Source organism: Pelophylax lessonae, assembly GCF_965119305.1.
Source record: "Pelophylax lessonae genome assembly, chromosome: 2".
In the NCBI taxonomy this organism is placed as follows: domain Eukaryota; kingdom Metazoa; phylum Chordata; class Amphibia; order Anura; family Ranidae; genus Pelophylax; species Pelophylax lessonae.
In genome coordinates, this window is record NC_138769.1 from 538,216,511 (window position 1) to 538,232,123 (window position 15,613).

A 15,613-nucleotide genomic window follows, 5' to 3' on the forward strand; every position below is an offset into this window, starting at 1 on the left:
AGCAGTACGCTGCGAATCACATGTGATGTCTGTAATCGCATATATGTGAACTGGCTCTGAATGGTGGAAACAGAGATGCAAGAGATTACATACAATTGTAAGATACGGTTGTATCTTTACTATTGATAAAAATCCACATCCCTGTGTGTGGCATATCGATCAAATGGGCTGTTGACTACAGATCGATTGTTCTGAACAGGAAAGATCAATCAGAAAAAATGATTATTTATTGAAGTGTGTATGGCCACCATAAGAGTTACCAAAAGTAATATATAAGGACACATCTAATCTATTCCACCAACCTCAATACAATCAGGCAGACCCTTGCACTACAAAGATGATGGTAGATCTAATGCCTAGTACACAAAATGAGAAAATTGTACCAAAAATACTCCTTTCAAATCGATCGTACGATAATCTGATCTCTAGTACACAGCTTTTGAGAGCCAATCACGATATTTCATGCAATAATATCCAGAGGGAAATTTTTCTCGTACAATACCAGAACTAACAATTTTTGTTTAATCAGTAAAGTATTCATCCGAAAAAAGAAAGGAGTAACCAAGACCACGCATGCTCAGAATTGAAGTAATACATTACAATACAATACAACACATTACATCACTTCCATAGTTGTATACGAGAATTTTCGGTACTTTAGTATCCTATGGGTTTTTTGATAGGAGACTAGCATGAAAAAAAAAATTGGCAATCATTCGTCCGAAATTCTTATTGTGTGTATGAAGCTTATAAGAGATTGTACAATTCAATTGTATGGATTTCACAGACAGGATCGGATCCGGTGTCAGTGGACTTGTCACCGCTGACATCCACAGCTCCATAGGGGTGCATTGAGCATCCAATCAGCTCCACCTGAAAAACTGACAAGTGGACCTGATCGGAAAGCCTGTGTGAAAGAACCCTTAAAGGATACAGATTGATTGGTTAGATAAGGGATGTCTGTATTACATAGTTTTGGTAAATCTTAAACTGATTGTACATAGATTGTATGGTGAGATTGTAACATGTATGGTGACCCTAAGATTATAGGATCATGTGGTCCTGTGTGTACAAGAAGTCAGTCCAGCAGTGGTCTCTGACCGCTCAGGGGCCAAAATGGTGTTGATTTTGTTTCCAATTGTCAGTCCTTAATATGTCCATCAGGTTGATAAAGGAACAGGGTCCAAATGGGTTACTTGCTCTTGGAAAGTTCATTAATACTAGTATACGTCACTTTTACAGGGGAACCAACAATGGTTTTTAAGCTTCTATCATTGACTATTGATATTTAAAAAAAAGTTTTTTTTGTAGAGTTTGTAATTTTATGTTTACATGGGGGTGGCCATTGCTGAGTACAGTGCCTGTCTGATTAATATTATTATTAGTATTTATATGAAAACAATATACTCGCTGCAATCTGTTATGATGTGAAAACTCCACAATGCATTGTATAGCAAAAAAAGTCAGTGAGCTTTGCCTAGACTCTGGGGCTCTAAAGCCCCGTACACACGATCAGATTATCGAACGATCTGTCGTCCGTTTTTTGTTGCATGCTTGTCTCATGTCGAAAGTGAAGAGGTTACTCACATCAAAATCACAGCAAGTCGTATTGCAACTGCACTTAAAAATCGCACCTGAAAATCGGATCAAAATCGCACTTCATCAGTGTGAACCTAGAAAGTGTTTTAATTTTAGCAGCAGCACAGTGGTTAAATGGTTCGCACCTCTGTCTAACAGCACTAGGGTTGTCGGTTCAAATTCCAACCATAGCACTACCTGCATGGAGTGTGTATGTTCTCCCTGTAACTGTGTGGTTTCCTCCGGGTACACTGATTTCCTCCAACACCTCAAAGACATGTCAGTAGGTTAATTGGCTCATCCCTAAATTGGCCTTAGTATATATGAATGTGAGTTAGGGAGCTTAGATTGCAAGCTCCTGGCGGGCCGGGACTGATGTGAATATATAATACATATGTAAAGTGCTGGAGGTAAATTGGCCATAGCATATGTATATATGAATGTGAGTTACGGAGCTTAGATTGTAAGCTCCTGGAGGTCAGGGACTGATGTGAATATATAATACATATGTGAAGTGCTGGGGGTAAATTGGCCATAGTATATTTATATATGAATGTGAGTTTGGGAGCTTAGATTGTAAGCTCCTGGAGGGCAGGGACTGATGTGAATATATAATACATGTGTGAAGTGCTGGGGGTAAGTTGGCCTTAGTATATTTATATATGAATGTGAGTTTGGGAGCTTAGATTGTAAGCTCCTGGAGGGTAGGGACTGATGTGAATATATAATACATATGTAAAGTGCTGGGGGTAAATTGGCCTTAGTATATGTATATATGAATGGGAGCTAGGGAGCTTAGATTGTAAGCTCCTGGAGGTCAGGGACTGATGTGAATATATTACATATGTAAAGTGCTGGGGGTAAATTGGCCCTAGTATATTTATATATGAATGTGAGTTTGGGAGCTTAGATTGTTAGCTCCTGGAGGGCAGGGACTGATGTGAATATATAACAAATATGTAAAGTGCTGGGGGTAAGTTGGCCCTAGTATATTTATATATGAATGTGAGTTAGGGAGCTTAGATTGTAAGCTCCTGGCGGGCCGGGACTGATGTGAATATATAATACATATGTAAAGTGCTGGGCGTAAATTGGCCTTAGTATATTTATATATGAATGTGAGTTAGGGAGCTTAGATTGTAAGCTCCTGGAGGGCAGGGACTGATGTGAACGTGTAATACATATGTAAAGTGCTGGAGGTAAATTGGCCATAGTATATCTATATATGAATGTTAAGTTAGGGAGCTTAGATTGTAAGCTCCTGGAGGGCAGGGACTGATGTGAATATATAATACATATGTAAAGTGCTGGAGGTAAGTTGGCCATAGTATATGTATATATGAATGTGAGTTAGGGAGCTTAGATTGTAAGCTCCTGGAGGGCAGGGACTGATGTGAATGTGTAATACATTTGTAAAGTGCTGGGGGTAAGTTGGCCTTAGTATATTTATATATGAATGTGAGTTACGGAGCTTAGATTGTAAGCTCCTAGAGGGCAGGGACTGATGTGAATATATAATACAGATGTAAAGTGCTGGAGGTAAGTTGGCCTTAGTATATTTATATATGAATGTGAGTTAGGGAGCTTAGATTGTAAGCTCCTGGAGGGCAGGGACTGATGTGACGGCACAATACATGTATAAAGTGCTGCATACATAGGCGTGCGCACAGGGTGTGCCGGATGTGCCTGGGCACACCCTAAATCACCTAGTGCACATTAGCATTATGGCTCTGTTTGCCAGTGAGGAGATGGGAAAATTCTCCTTCTTACCTGCTCTGCCATAAGAGAAGTGCCTACGCACTTCTCTTTCACTGTGCACACACATGCATGTGTATTTGAGCTTTGGGGTGCACACCCTAATGCAATAGGCTGCGCACACCTATGGCTGCATAAATCGATTGTGCTGTATAAGTTCTTGTAATAAATAAATACATCTGTTCAACAAGTGCATATAAAAGGTAGCTGTTCACCAAGCCAAAATTCTTGTTACCTCTGGACTGTTATCAGTTAGCATGGTTCCCTGCTAGCTCAGTGGACTACAAAACACCTCCCTGTGTTATGGAGAAGAGAGGGAGGTGTTAGCAGTCTCACAAGTGCACTCTTGGCTTAACCCATTCTTCTTTATTTAAACCATAGCAATGTTCTGTAGTCCTGACACACACTCTATCCTAGGGTGACAACTCTGCTCAGTACTGTTGTCACTCTAGGACAGGAAGTGTGTTAATAGCAGGATTACCAGATTAAAATAAAGGAAAAAAGGTGTTAAAAAGAAAACTAATGCAGCCACCACATCTAAGAATGGTAAGCTGCAACCAATTTTTGTTCTTGGGTTTAGATATGTTTTAAATGAATTTAGGTCTAGTAATCTTATTTCTGACTAGCAATGTACTTTGTGATAATTCATGAGATTAGTATGGCACCTAGTTTGATGATTGTGTCTTCTCTGACTCCAGGCATACACGGCAGTGACAATGAAGCCATCCAACAATGGGCGTCTACTGCGAATCGGGGCCGTGGTGCTGATCTCAGGGGCTCTTCTTCTTCTCTTTGGAGCCATTGGCGCCTTCTATTTCTGGAAAGTTAATGACAAGCACGTAAGTGACCATGAACACAAGAAGCACAATGAGCATCTGTCCTTACTGTCCCCCGTGCCTGCTCCTGAAGAGCAGATGTGAGAATCAGGAGGTCATAAGGTTTCTGCTGTAAAAGGAGCCTATTCACTTCACTTCCCAAAATCCATTTCTAAACGTACAAGACGCCCTTCTATTTCAAACAAGGGATCCATCCTTAGAACAGATCAGCCATAGTCAGCTACAGATCATTCTACCCTTGATAGAGAGATAAAAGATATCCGCCATATAAAATGTATGTTGAATGCCTCTTTAACGCACAACTGTTTTCTAGCTAATCCGGCAATATTGGATAAATGAAATGTGGTTTTATGCACTTAGACAAAATGACACATTCGAGTTTATTATTTCTGGATTGTTTGAAAAGCAGATATAAATAAGATCATAATAATTCGCCTGACTATTTAACCTGAGTACAGATGGCTGTCTTAATTGGCGGAAATATAAATACATAAATTATTAAAATGGACCATTATAGCTGCAGTGGGGAAAGACGTGTAACTTGTCACGATAATTGGCTTTGGAGGAATAATTAGCGTCAAGTAAAAAGCTGCCACTTTCCCTTTCCGTATGAAAAATACGGTATTTAAAAGGATTTTTTTTTTCCACTGATTGTGCTGTCCCATATAAAATGTGAGCACTGTTGATATGCCTTGAAGGGAGTTGTACAGGGATGGCCTATGCTGGCTACGCTGCTTATGGTCTTGTAGGCTGAGCTGGGGTCAGTGGTGACTGCTTGCAGACAAAAGCCCCTTTATGTCCGACTCAATCAGCTCTTGTATATCAGCCAGCTACTTCCCCCAGCACTACTTCCAACAGCAGCATGTCATGAATGCAGTCCAGTATTTGTAGACCAGCCAAACTAATGTGCGTTTTATCATTTCTGCATAGAGCTGCATTGACATAACTTATAATATCATACAGGGCTGCTTGGAAAACTTATGTGGCTATTTTTCAGCTGGCGGTACTAATTCATATGTCTGCTTAATTGGAAATGCTCACATTCAAGGGCCTCATGGTACATTATTGTCACTGGTATAGGATGCATCAGCAGCATTAATGGCAATGTAATAGGTGTGACTGCCAGGTTCACACTGGTGCGATGCCAGACATCGCATGTATTTCGCACCGCATTGCTGTGCAGATTACATGCGATGTCTGCGATGCGATTTCAGGCACACAAAATGTATGGCTGAAATTGCATTGCATTTGCATTAAAATGTTGCAGGACCCTTTTTTTGGTTCGCACTGGAATCGGATCACATTGGTGTTTGTTCACATCTATGCGATCCGATTCCTGCACCATTTCACAGTTTGCACTGCGATCTGCGAACCAATCTGGGGGTGTTATTAACCTTACATTGACAACCCCAGCAATTCGCAGATTTCAATGAAAACCACTGTGTGATTCTGGTGCGATCCGGGAACCGGCACTGATTCACAGGGTTTCCTGCATCACACAAGTGTGAACCGGGACTGTGTGTCATATATCTGTGCACAGTTTGTAACTGTGATGTTCTGTTTGTTTGAAACATACATGTAATTGTTATTTGATACAATTAGTCATGGTAACAAATGTAATGGGTTGCATTGGTAAAATCAGCATGGATAACAGAAATGATATTCTAATCAATCTTTCAACAAGATTATCATCTCTTTATTTCATTTAAGGAATAGGTCATTAATTTTCATGTCCTCATACATTATCATCTGAGTTGTATTTATCAATCTACATGTGGAAAAAACACAATGAAGTTCCCAACATTGCTCCCAGGGCATCCAGGACCATCTTACCGAATGGGCACGCTGGGCAGTTGCTCTGGGGCCGAACCTGACCGGGGGGGCCCACCTGCCCAGTCACCCATCCCCAGCCAAGCATTAGTCCCGATTCCCGTGTGCATTCCGCTGCCGAATTTAGCAGGTGGCAAGCGCCTGTCGGCCCTGCGCTCCTGTCAGGCCACTTGGGCCAAGGAGGGGGAGCCCACAATTGCAGAAATGTCTGTCCGCCTCCACGGGAACAGGCACACACAGGACAATCGAGTCTGACTCCCGTCCATGTGTGCGTTCACCGGACCCAGACGCAGAACTTGAAAGCTGTCATTGGCCTTGCACTGCTGTACCAATAAATATAGCCTTATTGATAATTTTCATTTTTATTCTCGTGGGTGATGGTGTAGGCAGGGCCCCAGTGTGCTGCATTGCCCGGGGCCCTTTAATGCTCTTAAGATGGCACTGAGGGCATCTCTGATTGTACCATGGTCTCCACAGGGTGGCTCCACCCCCTACAGTGATTCCACATCAGAGGACCCTGCTCCGCTCTATCCTCAGGCTTCAGGCCCAGAGGGTCCCTTGACTCCACTCCCAACATAGGATTTACCGACACTGGAGCAGCACATACTGTAGCCCTCTCCTCAGCCAATCTGTCCAGATTGCACTGGGGTACCTGTCCTTCATACTTGCACAGGGCAAACCCCTTCCTCAGCATCAGTCTCAGTCTGGTGTCCACAGTCCCTTCATTGTAGACGGGCACCGACAGTGGGGTTGAACCCCTCATCAGGAGTGAAATTAAATATCACTGTGCCCTTGTTCATACACACTGAACAAATACAGCCCAGTCTCACAGCCGAGCACAGACCTCTGTTCCCTCACCTCTGCCTCCCCCATTACTCCAACTGGCAAGGCCGACACATCTTCTGCAGGCAGTGATGTACTCTATCCTGCAGACTACGCCAAGTGTAAGCAGCCCTGATTTTCCACCAGCTCCTGCCAATTTGTCCTTCTCCCATCTCCTTCAGGCTCAGAGATAAGTTAGGGTATGCACACACCTGTACGGGGAAAAACTCCTCCATCTTAGTTACTCACATATTTGTGTCCTGAGGCCCACCTCCATAAGAAAGGAATGTCTACATGTATAGCCTTGTAATAATTTTACTGTGGTAGTAACACAACAGCCAATCTATACATCCAGCCTTCACCTTTACAGCTTAAAGCCTCGTACACACTACTAGTTATTTTTTCGTTCAACCCAGCAGGGCTGAATGAAAAAAAAAACCTGACCGCTCAGGAGCGGCTGTACTAAGTATCCAACATTAGTACAACCTTCTCCCCTGCTGTTCTATTGTGTTCTGACAGGGGGATGGCCTCACCGCCAGAACACTCATTGTCTGATAGCGCTGATTGAGAGCCAATCGGCAGACCTTTTTTTGTTATGCCCCTTCGACAAAAGCTGGCCGAATGGCCGGCTTCTGTTGGACCGACTGCTGTTCACACAACCCTAATGTCAGCCGTTTCTTTTGAGCCAGCCAATGCTGCCCAACATTCAGGCCACTAGGCTTTAGTCCAGAATCAAGTTTCACCACAGCGTAAATACATATGTACACAGAATGTCCAGCCATCTCTTTTGCACTCCTCAATACAGGTCTCCGCTTTTGTTGGTTCTCCCTCCCTCCCTCCCCAAAAGGGTACTCTCCTTTCGATTTTAGACTGAGCAGCCAATTTTTCCAGGGACCAGGGGGGAAAGGGGGGCAAGCATTCATGGGGGGTAGTTGCCCCTTTACATTACAGTGCCCCTAGCAATCACAGCTACCCCATCACAGTGCCCCTTTGCAGTCATGCCCCCCCCTTTTTCTCTGTAATCTTAGTGCCCCCTTTTACTCTCTGCCTCACCTGCACGGTCCTACCTTCAGCAGGGCAGAGGCAGGATTCAGTCTGTGTGTCCTCTGCCGCCTCTCCTGTCCCACCGATTATGTCATCCTATTAGCAGAGCAAGGGGAGGAGGAGCTGCAGATCTGGATCACATTAACATGCAGGTGATTACCCGATTGGGAATATGAAAAGACTCCTGCTCTCTGTACAGATCTCCAGCTCCACCCCCATACCTCCCCAGAAACCCCCCCCCCCGCTCTGCTGATAAAATTTCATTGTTGGTGGGGTGGGGAGCCAGCAGGCATGGCCGCATAGCGGAAGGTGAGAAACGACCTCAGTCTGTGCTTGCTCTGTCCATACCACGATCACCGCTTACCTCCTGCTGTGCAGCCTGGTCATCAACAGGCCACGGACCAGTTTTTTACGGTAATAACAATCGTTTCAGTCTAGTTATAAAATCTCTATTCGACCTAGCTCAAAAAAGCGAAGAGGGAAAAAAGGTGTTAATTGCAGGTGTGCCTCTTCTATCAGTTGGTAAAATCGAAAAGAAGCAATAGTGGTCAATAAAACGCATTTTTCACCAGTGTTTAGGCTAAATCAAAAACATAACCCCCCCCCAAAAAAAAAAAACTTTATAATAAATATAATAATTTTCTGCCCTTTGTACTTATAAATAATATACTTGGGTAACCTGCTGGTCACCTATAGTTTGTTGTGCACCATTGTCACCACACCACACACATCTACACAGGTTGAACTGGATGGACTTTTGTCTTTATTCAACCTCACCAACTATGTAACACTGTGCATGCTACTTTTCTTCTAAGTAAGCCGTGTCTGCACATGGCTTACTGTGGAGGACATCCCCAAGCTAACTAATCTTACTACAGTCCGGGCTGAAAGCTTGGGTAAACCAGATCCGGTCACATGTCCTGTGACATTTCTCATCTTTTTCAGGCCCACACCTCAAGCCATACAAAGTGTATTGGAGCTGTAAGTCAAGGATCTGATCTATTCCAAGGTGTTGGTGGTAGGGTTGCCCCCTCATCCCTTTAAACCAGGACACATATTAACCACTTTACCGCTGCTCACTAGAGCTCTACTGCGGCAAAGTGGCTCTTGTAGGTCTGACGACGTAGACCTACGTCGCCAGACATTCACTTCATTCAGTCACAGCTGGAGTCGGGCCAGGGGAGGAGCAGCAGCGATCGCCGCTGCTCTTCCCCGATCGTCGGGGAATCGAGTCTGGAGATCCGCCTGCTTGTGTAAACAAAGCGGGCGGATCTCCTAAGTGACAGGCAGGGTCAGATTGCAAGGTTCAGCATAGCTGAACCTGCCATCTGTCCCTGTGTCACTCAGTCACCTCCCCCCACACATGTCAGTAAGCACCAGGCATACATTAACCCCTCCCTCTCCAATAAAATTAACCCCTTCCCTGCCAGTGTCATTTTTACAGTAACAGTGCATATTTATAGCACTGATTACTGTAGTAATGTCACTGGTACCCCCAAAAGTGTCAAAAATGTCAGTCAAGGGTCCGATCTGTCCGCCCCAATGTCGCAGTCCCGCAAAAAAAATCGCAGATCGCCGCCATTACTCGTTAACAAAAAAAAACACCAAAAACGACAGAAATCTTTCCCTTAGTTAGTAAACGCAATAACTTTTGCGCAAACCAATCAAAATACGCTTATTGCGATTTTTTTACCAAAAATATGTAGCAGAAAACAAATTGGCCTAAAATGATAAAAAATTTTGATTTTTACATTTTTTGGGGGGGGAATTTCATATAAAAAAATGTGAAAAATATTGTTTTTTCAATATTGTCGCTCTTTTTTTGTTTATAGCGCAAAAAGTAAAAATTGCACAGGTGATCAAATACCACCAAAAGAAAGCTCTATTTGTGGGGAAAAAAGGACGTACGTTTCATTTGGGTACGGTGTTGCATGACCGAGCAATTGTCAGTTAAATTTGCACAGTGCCGAATCGCAAAAAGTGGCCCAGACGTAAGACAGCAAAATCCTCCGGTGGTAAAGTGGTTAATTACACAGTTTCTGAGGCTAATATAATGCACATAAGTCACTAAATGAGTTTAATTACCACCTTAATCAGCTACAGAACTTGTGTAATTATTATGTGTTCTGGTTTAAAGGGATGAGGTGGCAACCCTAGTTGGTGGGAGGATCAGATGTTTGTTCGACAGCTCCATTTTGTTTTGCATGGCTTAGGCTGAGGGCCTGAAAAAGATGATTTGCCTTAACAGGTCATATGACCCACTCTTCCTTAGCCCTGCCCCCAGCGCAGGCAGAGCTGAAGAGAAAAAACTGCTGTGGCATAATTTAATTTACACATAAGTTAAAAAGTAATTTATTGCTGGATTCTTAAAGCACTTTACATATGAATCAATGGCTACTGGTGTGTTCCATCATCAAAAATGCTGCACAAACACAGATAAAAAAACACTCCAAAAACGCTTGAAGAAGCTCATGCTCAGGTGTGAACCCAAGGCTGGGTTCACACTAGTGTGAATTGGATTTGGGTTTCCCCGCATCCAATTCGCATGAAAGGGGAGTGTGCCTGGCTTTCAATGGAGCCATTTCATACATCTCCATGGCGGATACGGAGTGGTTTCCACAAGGATCCTGTGCGTCTTTGGCTCAGTTTCAGGTCGGAATTCAGGCCTGATTCCTCCCTGAAACCGAGAACAGGGATGCACCGGACCCCTGCTGTGAGCCGCATCTGATTCAAGTGTGAACCCAGCCTTAGAGCGGGCATAAGCATCAGTCAGACTTCCAATCTGACACCTGACACTACTCAAATAGTAGAAATTACCCAAGCCCCATTCAGACTATTGTGTTCCTGTGCATGTTACCGTATTGCAGTGACATGCATTGCAGTGTGGTGCACTGTCAATACTGATCTGTGGATTCTGACAGCATAGTCTCCAGTCAGAATACAATAGCGCAGCGGGGAGGATTCCCACATCCAGCTCAAATGTGTGGATGGGATACCAAGGGCACCCCATTGGTTGAAAAAAAAAAAAAAATGACCCATGTATGGCCAGCTTTAGGCAGCAAACACAAACATGTGGTGGATTTGTCTTCTGCAAATGTTGCTTTTCACTCAGACTTGCTTGCTTTTTGGTTAATGGTTACCTATAGATGTAATCTTTAGATTACCTGTAGATAAGCAGTGTCAGTGTCAGTGTTATATATGTAAAATATGCAGAAAACATTGATATTATCTATATTCCCAACACTGTTCATGTAATGGTTTGATAAACATATTTTTCAGCCAGAACAAATGAGTCACACATTTTTCATTAGAATAAATATTTTGAACAGCAGGAATGTTCCAAATAAAACAGAAGTTTTTAGAGTCGGAGCATGACCAATGTAGAATAGATGTCACCCCCAAACTCTTAGGCTGCTTAAAGCCAAAGGCTCCACCCCCATGCCATAAACCTTTCCCTTTACCTAAATAATTGAGACCACACCGTGCTTGGAGTTAATTGGCCACAGCAGCCATTTTTTAACCCTTTTACCTTAAAATTAACATAAGGAGAAAAAACATTCCTTACAAACATAAAACAATCAGTCATTAGGCCTGTTGGTCTTTGAGGCTCCCCCAAATAATTCCAAATCCTGCACTGCGGGACCTGTGCCCTGATAGGCCTCCAGCCGCGTCACCGGCTCGGAGACAAACCACTCCCCGCAGTGCCACCATTTTGAATTCCATTTAAACTGACATTAAATGGAATGCACCATAGGGACCCATACCAACGATGAGTCCCAACCATACCCTTATCCTAAACTGTTCACCTCCCCCGCCAGCAAAGACCAACAAAACGCCCAGCTGCCATGACAATATAAAATTCCCCCAGAAAGGACAGAAAGCACAAAAGACATGAATCAAAATCAACCATAACAGTCCCAGAAATTAGGGAGGGTGGGTGGGAAGCTTCTTCTTCCTTCGTCCGTTGAACTTCCACTGACCTCCAATCTGAGGGGCCACCCCTCCTAACTGTACCTCAACCCCTCCCAAACCTGATACACCAATCCCTGAATACCCCCCAACTCAAAACAATTTAATTTAACTCACACCTGCCCTGTCTCCCCTCTTCACATGGTCATGTCTGCCCTGCGCTATTTTTTTTTTTTCGCTTCGGGCCTTGCTTGACCAATGTAGAATAGATGTCACCCCCAAACTCTTAGGCTGCTTAAAGCCAAAGGCTCCACCCCCATGCCATAAACCTTTCCCTTTACCTAAATAATTGAGACCACACCGTGCTTGGAGTTAATTGGCCACAGCAGCCATTTTATTAACCCTTTTACCTTAAAATTAACATAAGGAGAAAAAACATTCCTTACAAACATAAAACAATCAGTCATTAGGCCTGTTGGTCTTTGAGGCTCCCCCAAATAATTCCAAATCCTGCACTGCGGGACCTGTGCCCTGATAGGCCTCCAGCCGCGTCACCGGCTCGGAGACAAACCACTCCCCGCAGTGCCACCATTTTGAATTCCATTTAAACTGACATTAAATGGAATGCACCATAGGGACCCATACCAACGATGAGTCCCAACCATACCCTTATCCTAAACTGTTCACCTCCCCCGCCAGCAAAGACCAACAAAACGCCACCAGCACCCAAGGGTGACACCTTACCCTTGCGTGCCCCTCCAAACCCTCAAGGCTCGCTGGATCCCATCCTGTAATCCCAGGGCCCATAAATCTATACCCACCGCATTGAGGTGGACTCCATCATCCCGCAGATACCGCCATGTGTCCACTTCCAACTCCAGGTGGCGAACCACCAACCCCCCATTCCGACACACAAAGCGCCCCACTTCCTTGTTCAACTTAATCCGAGCCTTATTAAGGCGCGCGACCGACCTGGCCATGCGCCAGGACGTGCGGGCCACCATATCCGACCAAACTACAAGCAGCGCCGGAAAAGCCGTGCGCAGCCGAAGGAAATCCAACTTTAAGTCCCTGTTTAAGGCCCGCGCGGACCTGGCCCCCAAATCGTTGCCCCCGGCATGCAGCACCAAAACATCTGGCTGCCTGTCCAACCGGGCGAAACGATGCACTTCGGGAAGGACCCTGCCCCAAGTAAGCCCCGGCACCCCCAGCCACCTGACACAAGCCTCGTGCCGAGAAAAACCAAGTTGTCTACCATTAGGACGCACATCAGCTCTCCGGGCCCCCCAGAAAACATACGAGTGTCCCACGATCCAAACAAGGCAGGGTTCCAAACCTACAAGAAAAGGGGACAAAAGGAAAAGAAAACCAACCAATAATCAGATAACCAGCCGGGCCCACACCCCCCCAGCGACAAAACCACCCCCCGTACACACCCTACACCAACAGCTGTGGACGAACGTACAACAAGAACCTCCTAGACTCCCAGCGCCCAATGCGTTTGACCGCATCGTCGTTCAATCCCCAGCGTGCAGCCTCAGTGGCCGCCCCGATCCGAAAGGAATGAGATGCAAACCTACTGGCATCCAAACCCAAAGAGCCCACACACCTTCTGAACACCGATACAAATTGAAAACGAGATAACGACGACCCGTCCGCATGCATTAAAAATGAACCGGGCCGCGAAGGGCGGATTGCCCAGTAATCCCGAACCGCCCCTACCGGGCACAGCGGTGAAGACGGCACCGCGAACAACCGGACACGGACCCCCTTGCCACTCTGGTCCGTTTTGGACCGTCGAAGGAGGATAGTAACCCCCTCCCGACCGACAGAGACATCCTGACCCAATAGGCCCCCCGGCACCGTCCGGGAGGAGCTGACCAATTCCCCAATCCGGAAAGCCCCGAAAAAAGCGAGAGAAAAGGCCGCCTTAAACAACACCACCTCGTAACTCGAGGCGCAGTGCTCCCCCAATTGCCGGCAGACGTCCTGCAAAAGAGCGAAGGACACCGGGCGCCTAGTGTCCCTCCTCCGATAAGCCCTGGAATAGCCCCGTAACGCTTGTCTCACCACGAAGTCCTTCGTGTAATCCTGACAACCCAGAAATTTAAACAGAAAGGCCAAGCCGGACAACTTGCGAGCCACAGCGGAAGCCGACGCGCCCCTCTCAAAATGATCAGAGACAAAAGAAAGTAACACCCACCTGACCTCCGGACCCAGAGGATCCACCGATGCCACCCGCAACACCTCCAGCCACTCCAACCATACCTTGCAATAAGCCGACCACGTGGACTCGCTCACCGACTTCCTGATCCATCCAACGAGGACCCCAAGGCAATCCCCCATAGCCACTCCGGACACGTGACTCCGCGTTGCTCCGCTGCCGGTGCCAACTCCCGGAACCTGTCCCACTGAAAACGAGACAGCGCGTCAGCAATATCATTCTTAACCCCCGGAATGTGCACAGCGTACAGGAAAACATTCAACCGTAGACACCGCAAAACTAAATACCTGAGGAGGCGCACCACCGGCTGAGACGAAGCCGACGCGCGGTTGATCACCTGAACCACCCCGAGATTGTCGCAATGGAGGCGAACCTTCAGGTTCCTGAACTCCGCCCCCCAAATCTCCAGGGCCACCACCACCGGGAACAGTTCCAGCAACACCAAGTTGCTGACCAGCCCCGCTACCTGCCATGCCCCCGGCCAAGGGGCGGCGCTCCACGCCCCCCGGTGAAAAGCCCCGTACCCCGCCGAACCAGCAGCATCGGTAAACAGTTCCAAATCAAAGTTGCTGATCGGCCCGGCCATCCACAAGGATCTACCATTGTATGTGGCCAAAAAACCGTGCCACAGACGCAAGTCATCCCTGTGTTCCCTGTTGAGCCTGACGAAGTGAGTGGGCAACTTCACCCCCGAAGTCGCCGCCGACAGCCGTCGGCAGAAAACCCGGCCCATGGGCATAATGCGGCAGGCAAAATTCAATTTACCCAGCAACGACTGCAAGCTGCGCAACTGAATCTTGCGCAAACCCAGCACCCCTTCAATTTCAGCTCTCAAAGCCCCCAATTTATCCTCCGGTAGGCGACACTCCATGGCCTCCGAATCCACGACAATGCCCAGGAAGCTGAGCACCGTGGTCGGGCCTTCCGTCTTGTCGGGGGCCAACGGAATGCCGAAGCTCCCGGCCACATGCTGCAACGTGGCAAGCAGGATCGCGCACCCGTTGGAAGAGGGCGGGCCCACACACAGAAAGTCGTCCAAATAGTGGATCACCGAATTCACACCGGAAACCTCCCGAACCACCCACTCCACAAAGGAACTGAAGGTCTCAAACAGCGCGCACGATATGGAGCAGCCCATAGGAAGGCAGCGATCCACATAATACGCCCCTTGCCACCGGCAGCCCAGCAATCGAAAACTGTCCGGGTGAACCGGGAGCAACCTGAACGCCGCCTCAATGTCCGATTTGGCCATCAAGGCCCCCCGCCCATAATGTCGCACCCAGGCCACCGCGGCGTCAAAGGAAATGTAAGACACCGTACAGGCATCCGGGTCGATGGCGTCATTCACAGACCCACCCTTTGGGAAGGAGAGGTGGTGAATGAGGCGAAACTTGTTGGGTTCCTTCTTGGGAACCACCCCCAACGGCGAAACCACCAAGTCACGCACTGGCACCTCCGAGAACGGGCCCGCCATGCGACCGAGAGCCACTTCCTTGTGCAACGTATCCGACACCACCAAAGGGTGGCGCAATGCCGAGCGCAAATTCCTCGCCACCGGCGGTACCGAGGCCAAAGAGCAAGGGATACGAAAACCCACCGCAAAACCCTCCCCCAG

General features: G+C 46.6%; 1 protein-coding gene across 1 annotated transcript in view; it reads left to right on the forward strand.

Annotated features, from left to right (window-relative positions):
• The window catches only part of CNMD (chondromodulin), a 132,879-nt gene that overhangs the window by 1,627 nt on the left and 115,639 nt on the right, over positions 1–15,613 (forward strand). The window contains exon 2 of the mRNA XM_082245036.1: positions 4,032–4,172. Coding sequence (XP_082101162.1) covers positions 4,032–4,172 — 141 coding nt within the window. The remainder of the gene's footprint in view (positions 1–4,031; positions 4,173–15,613) is intronic.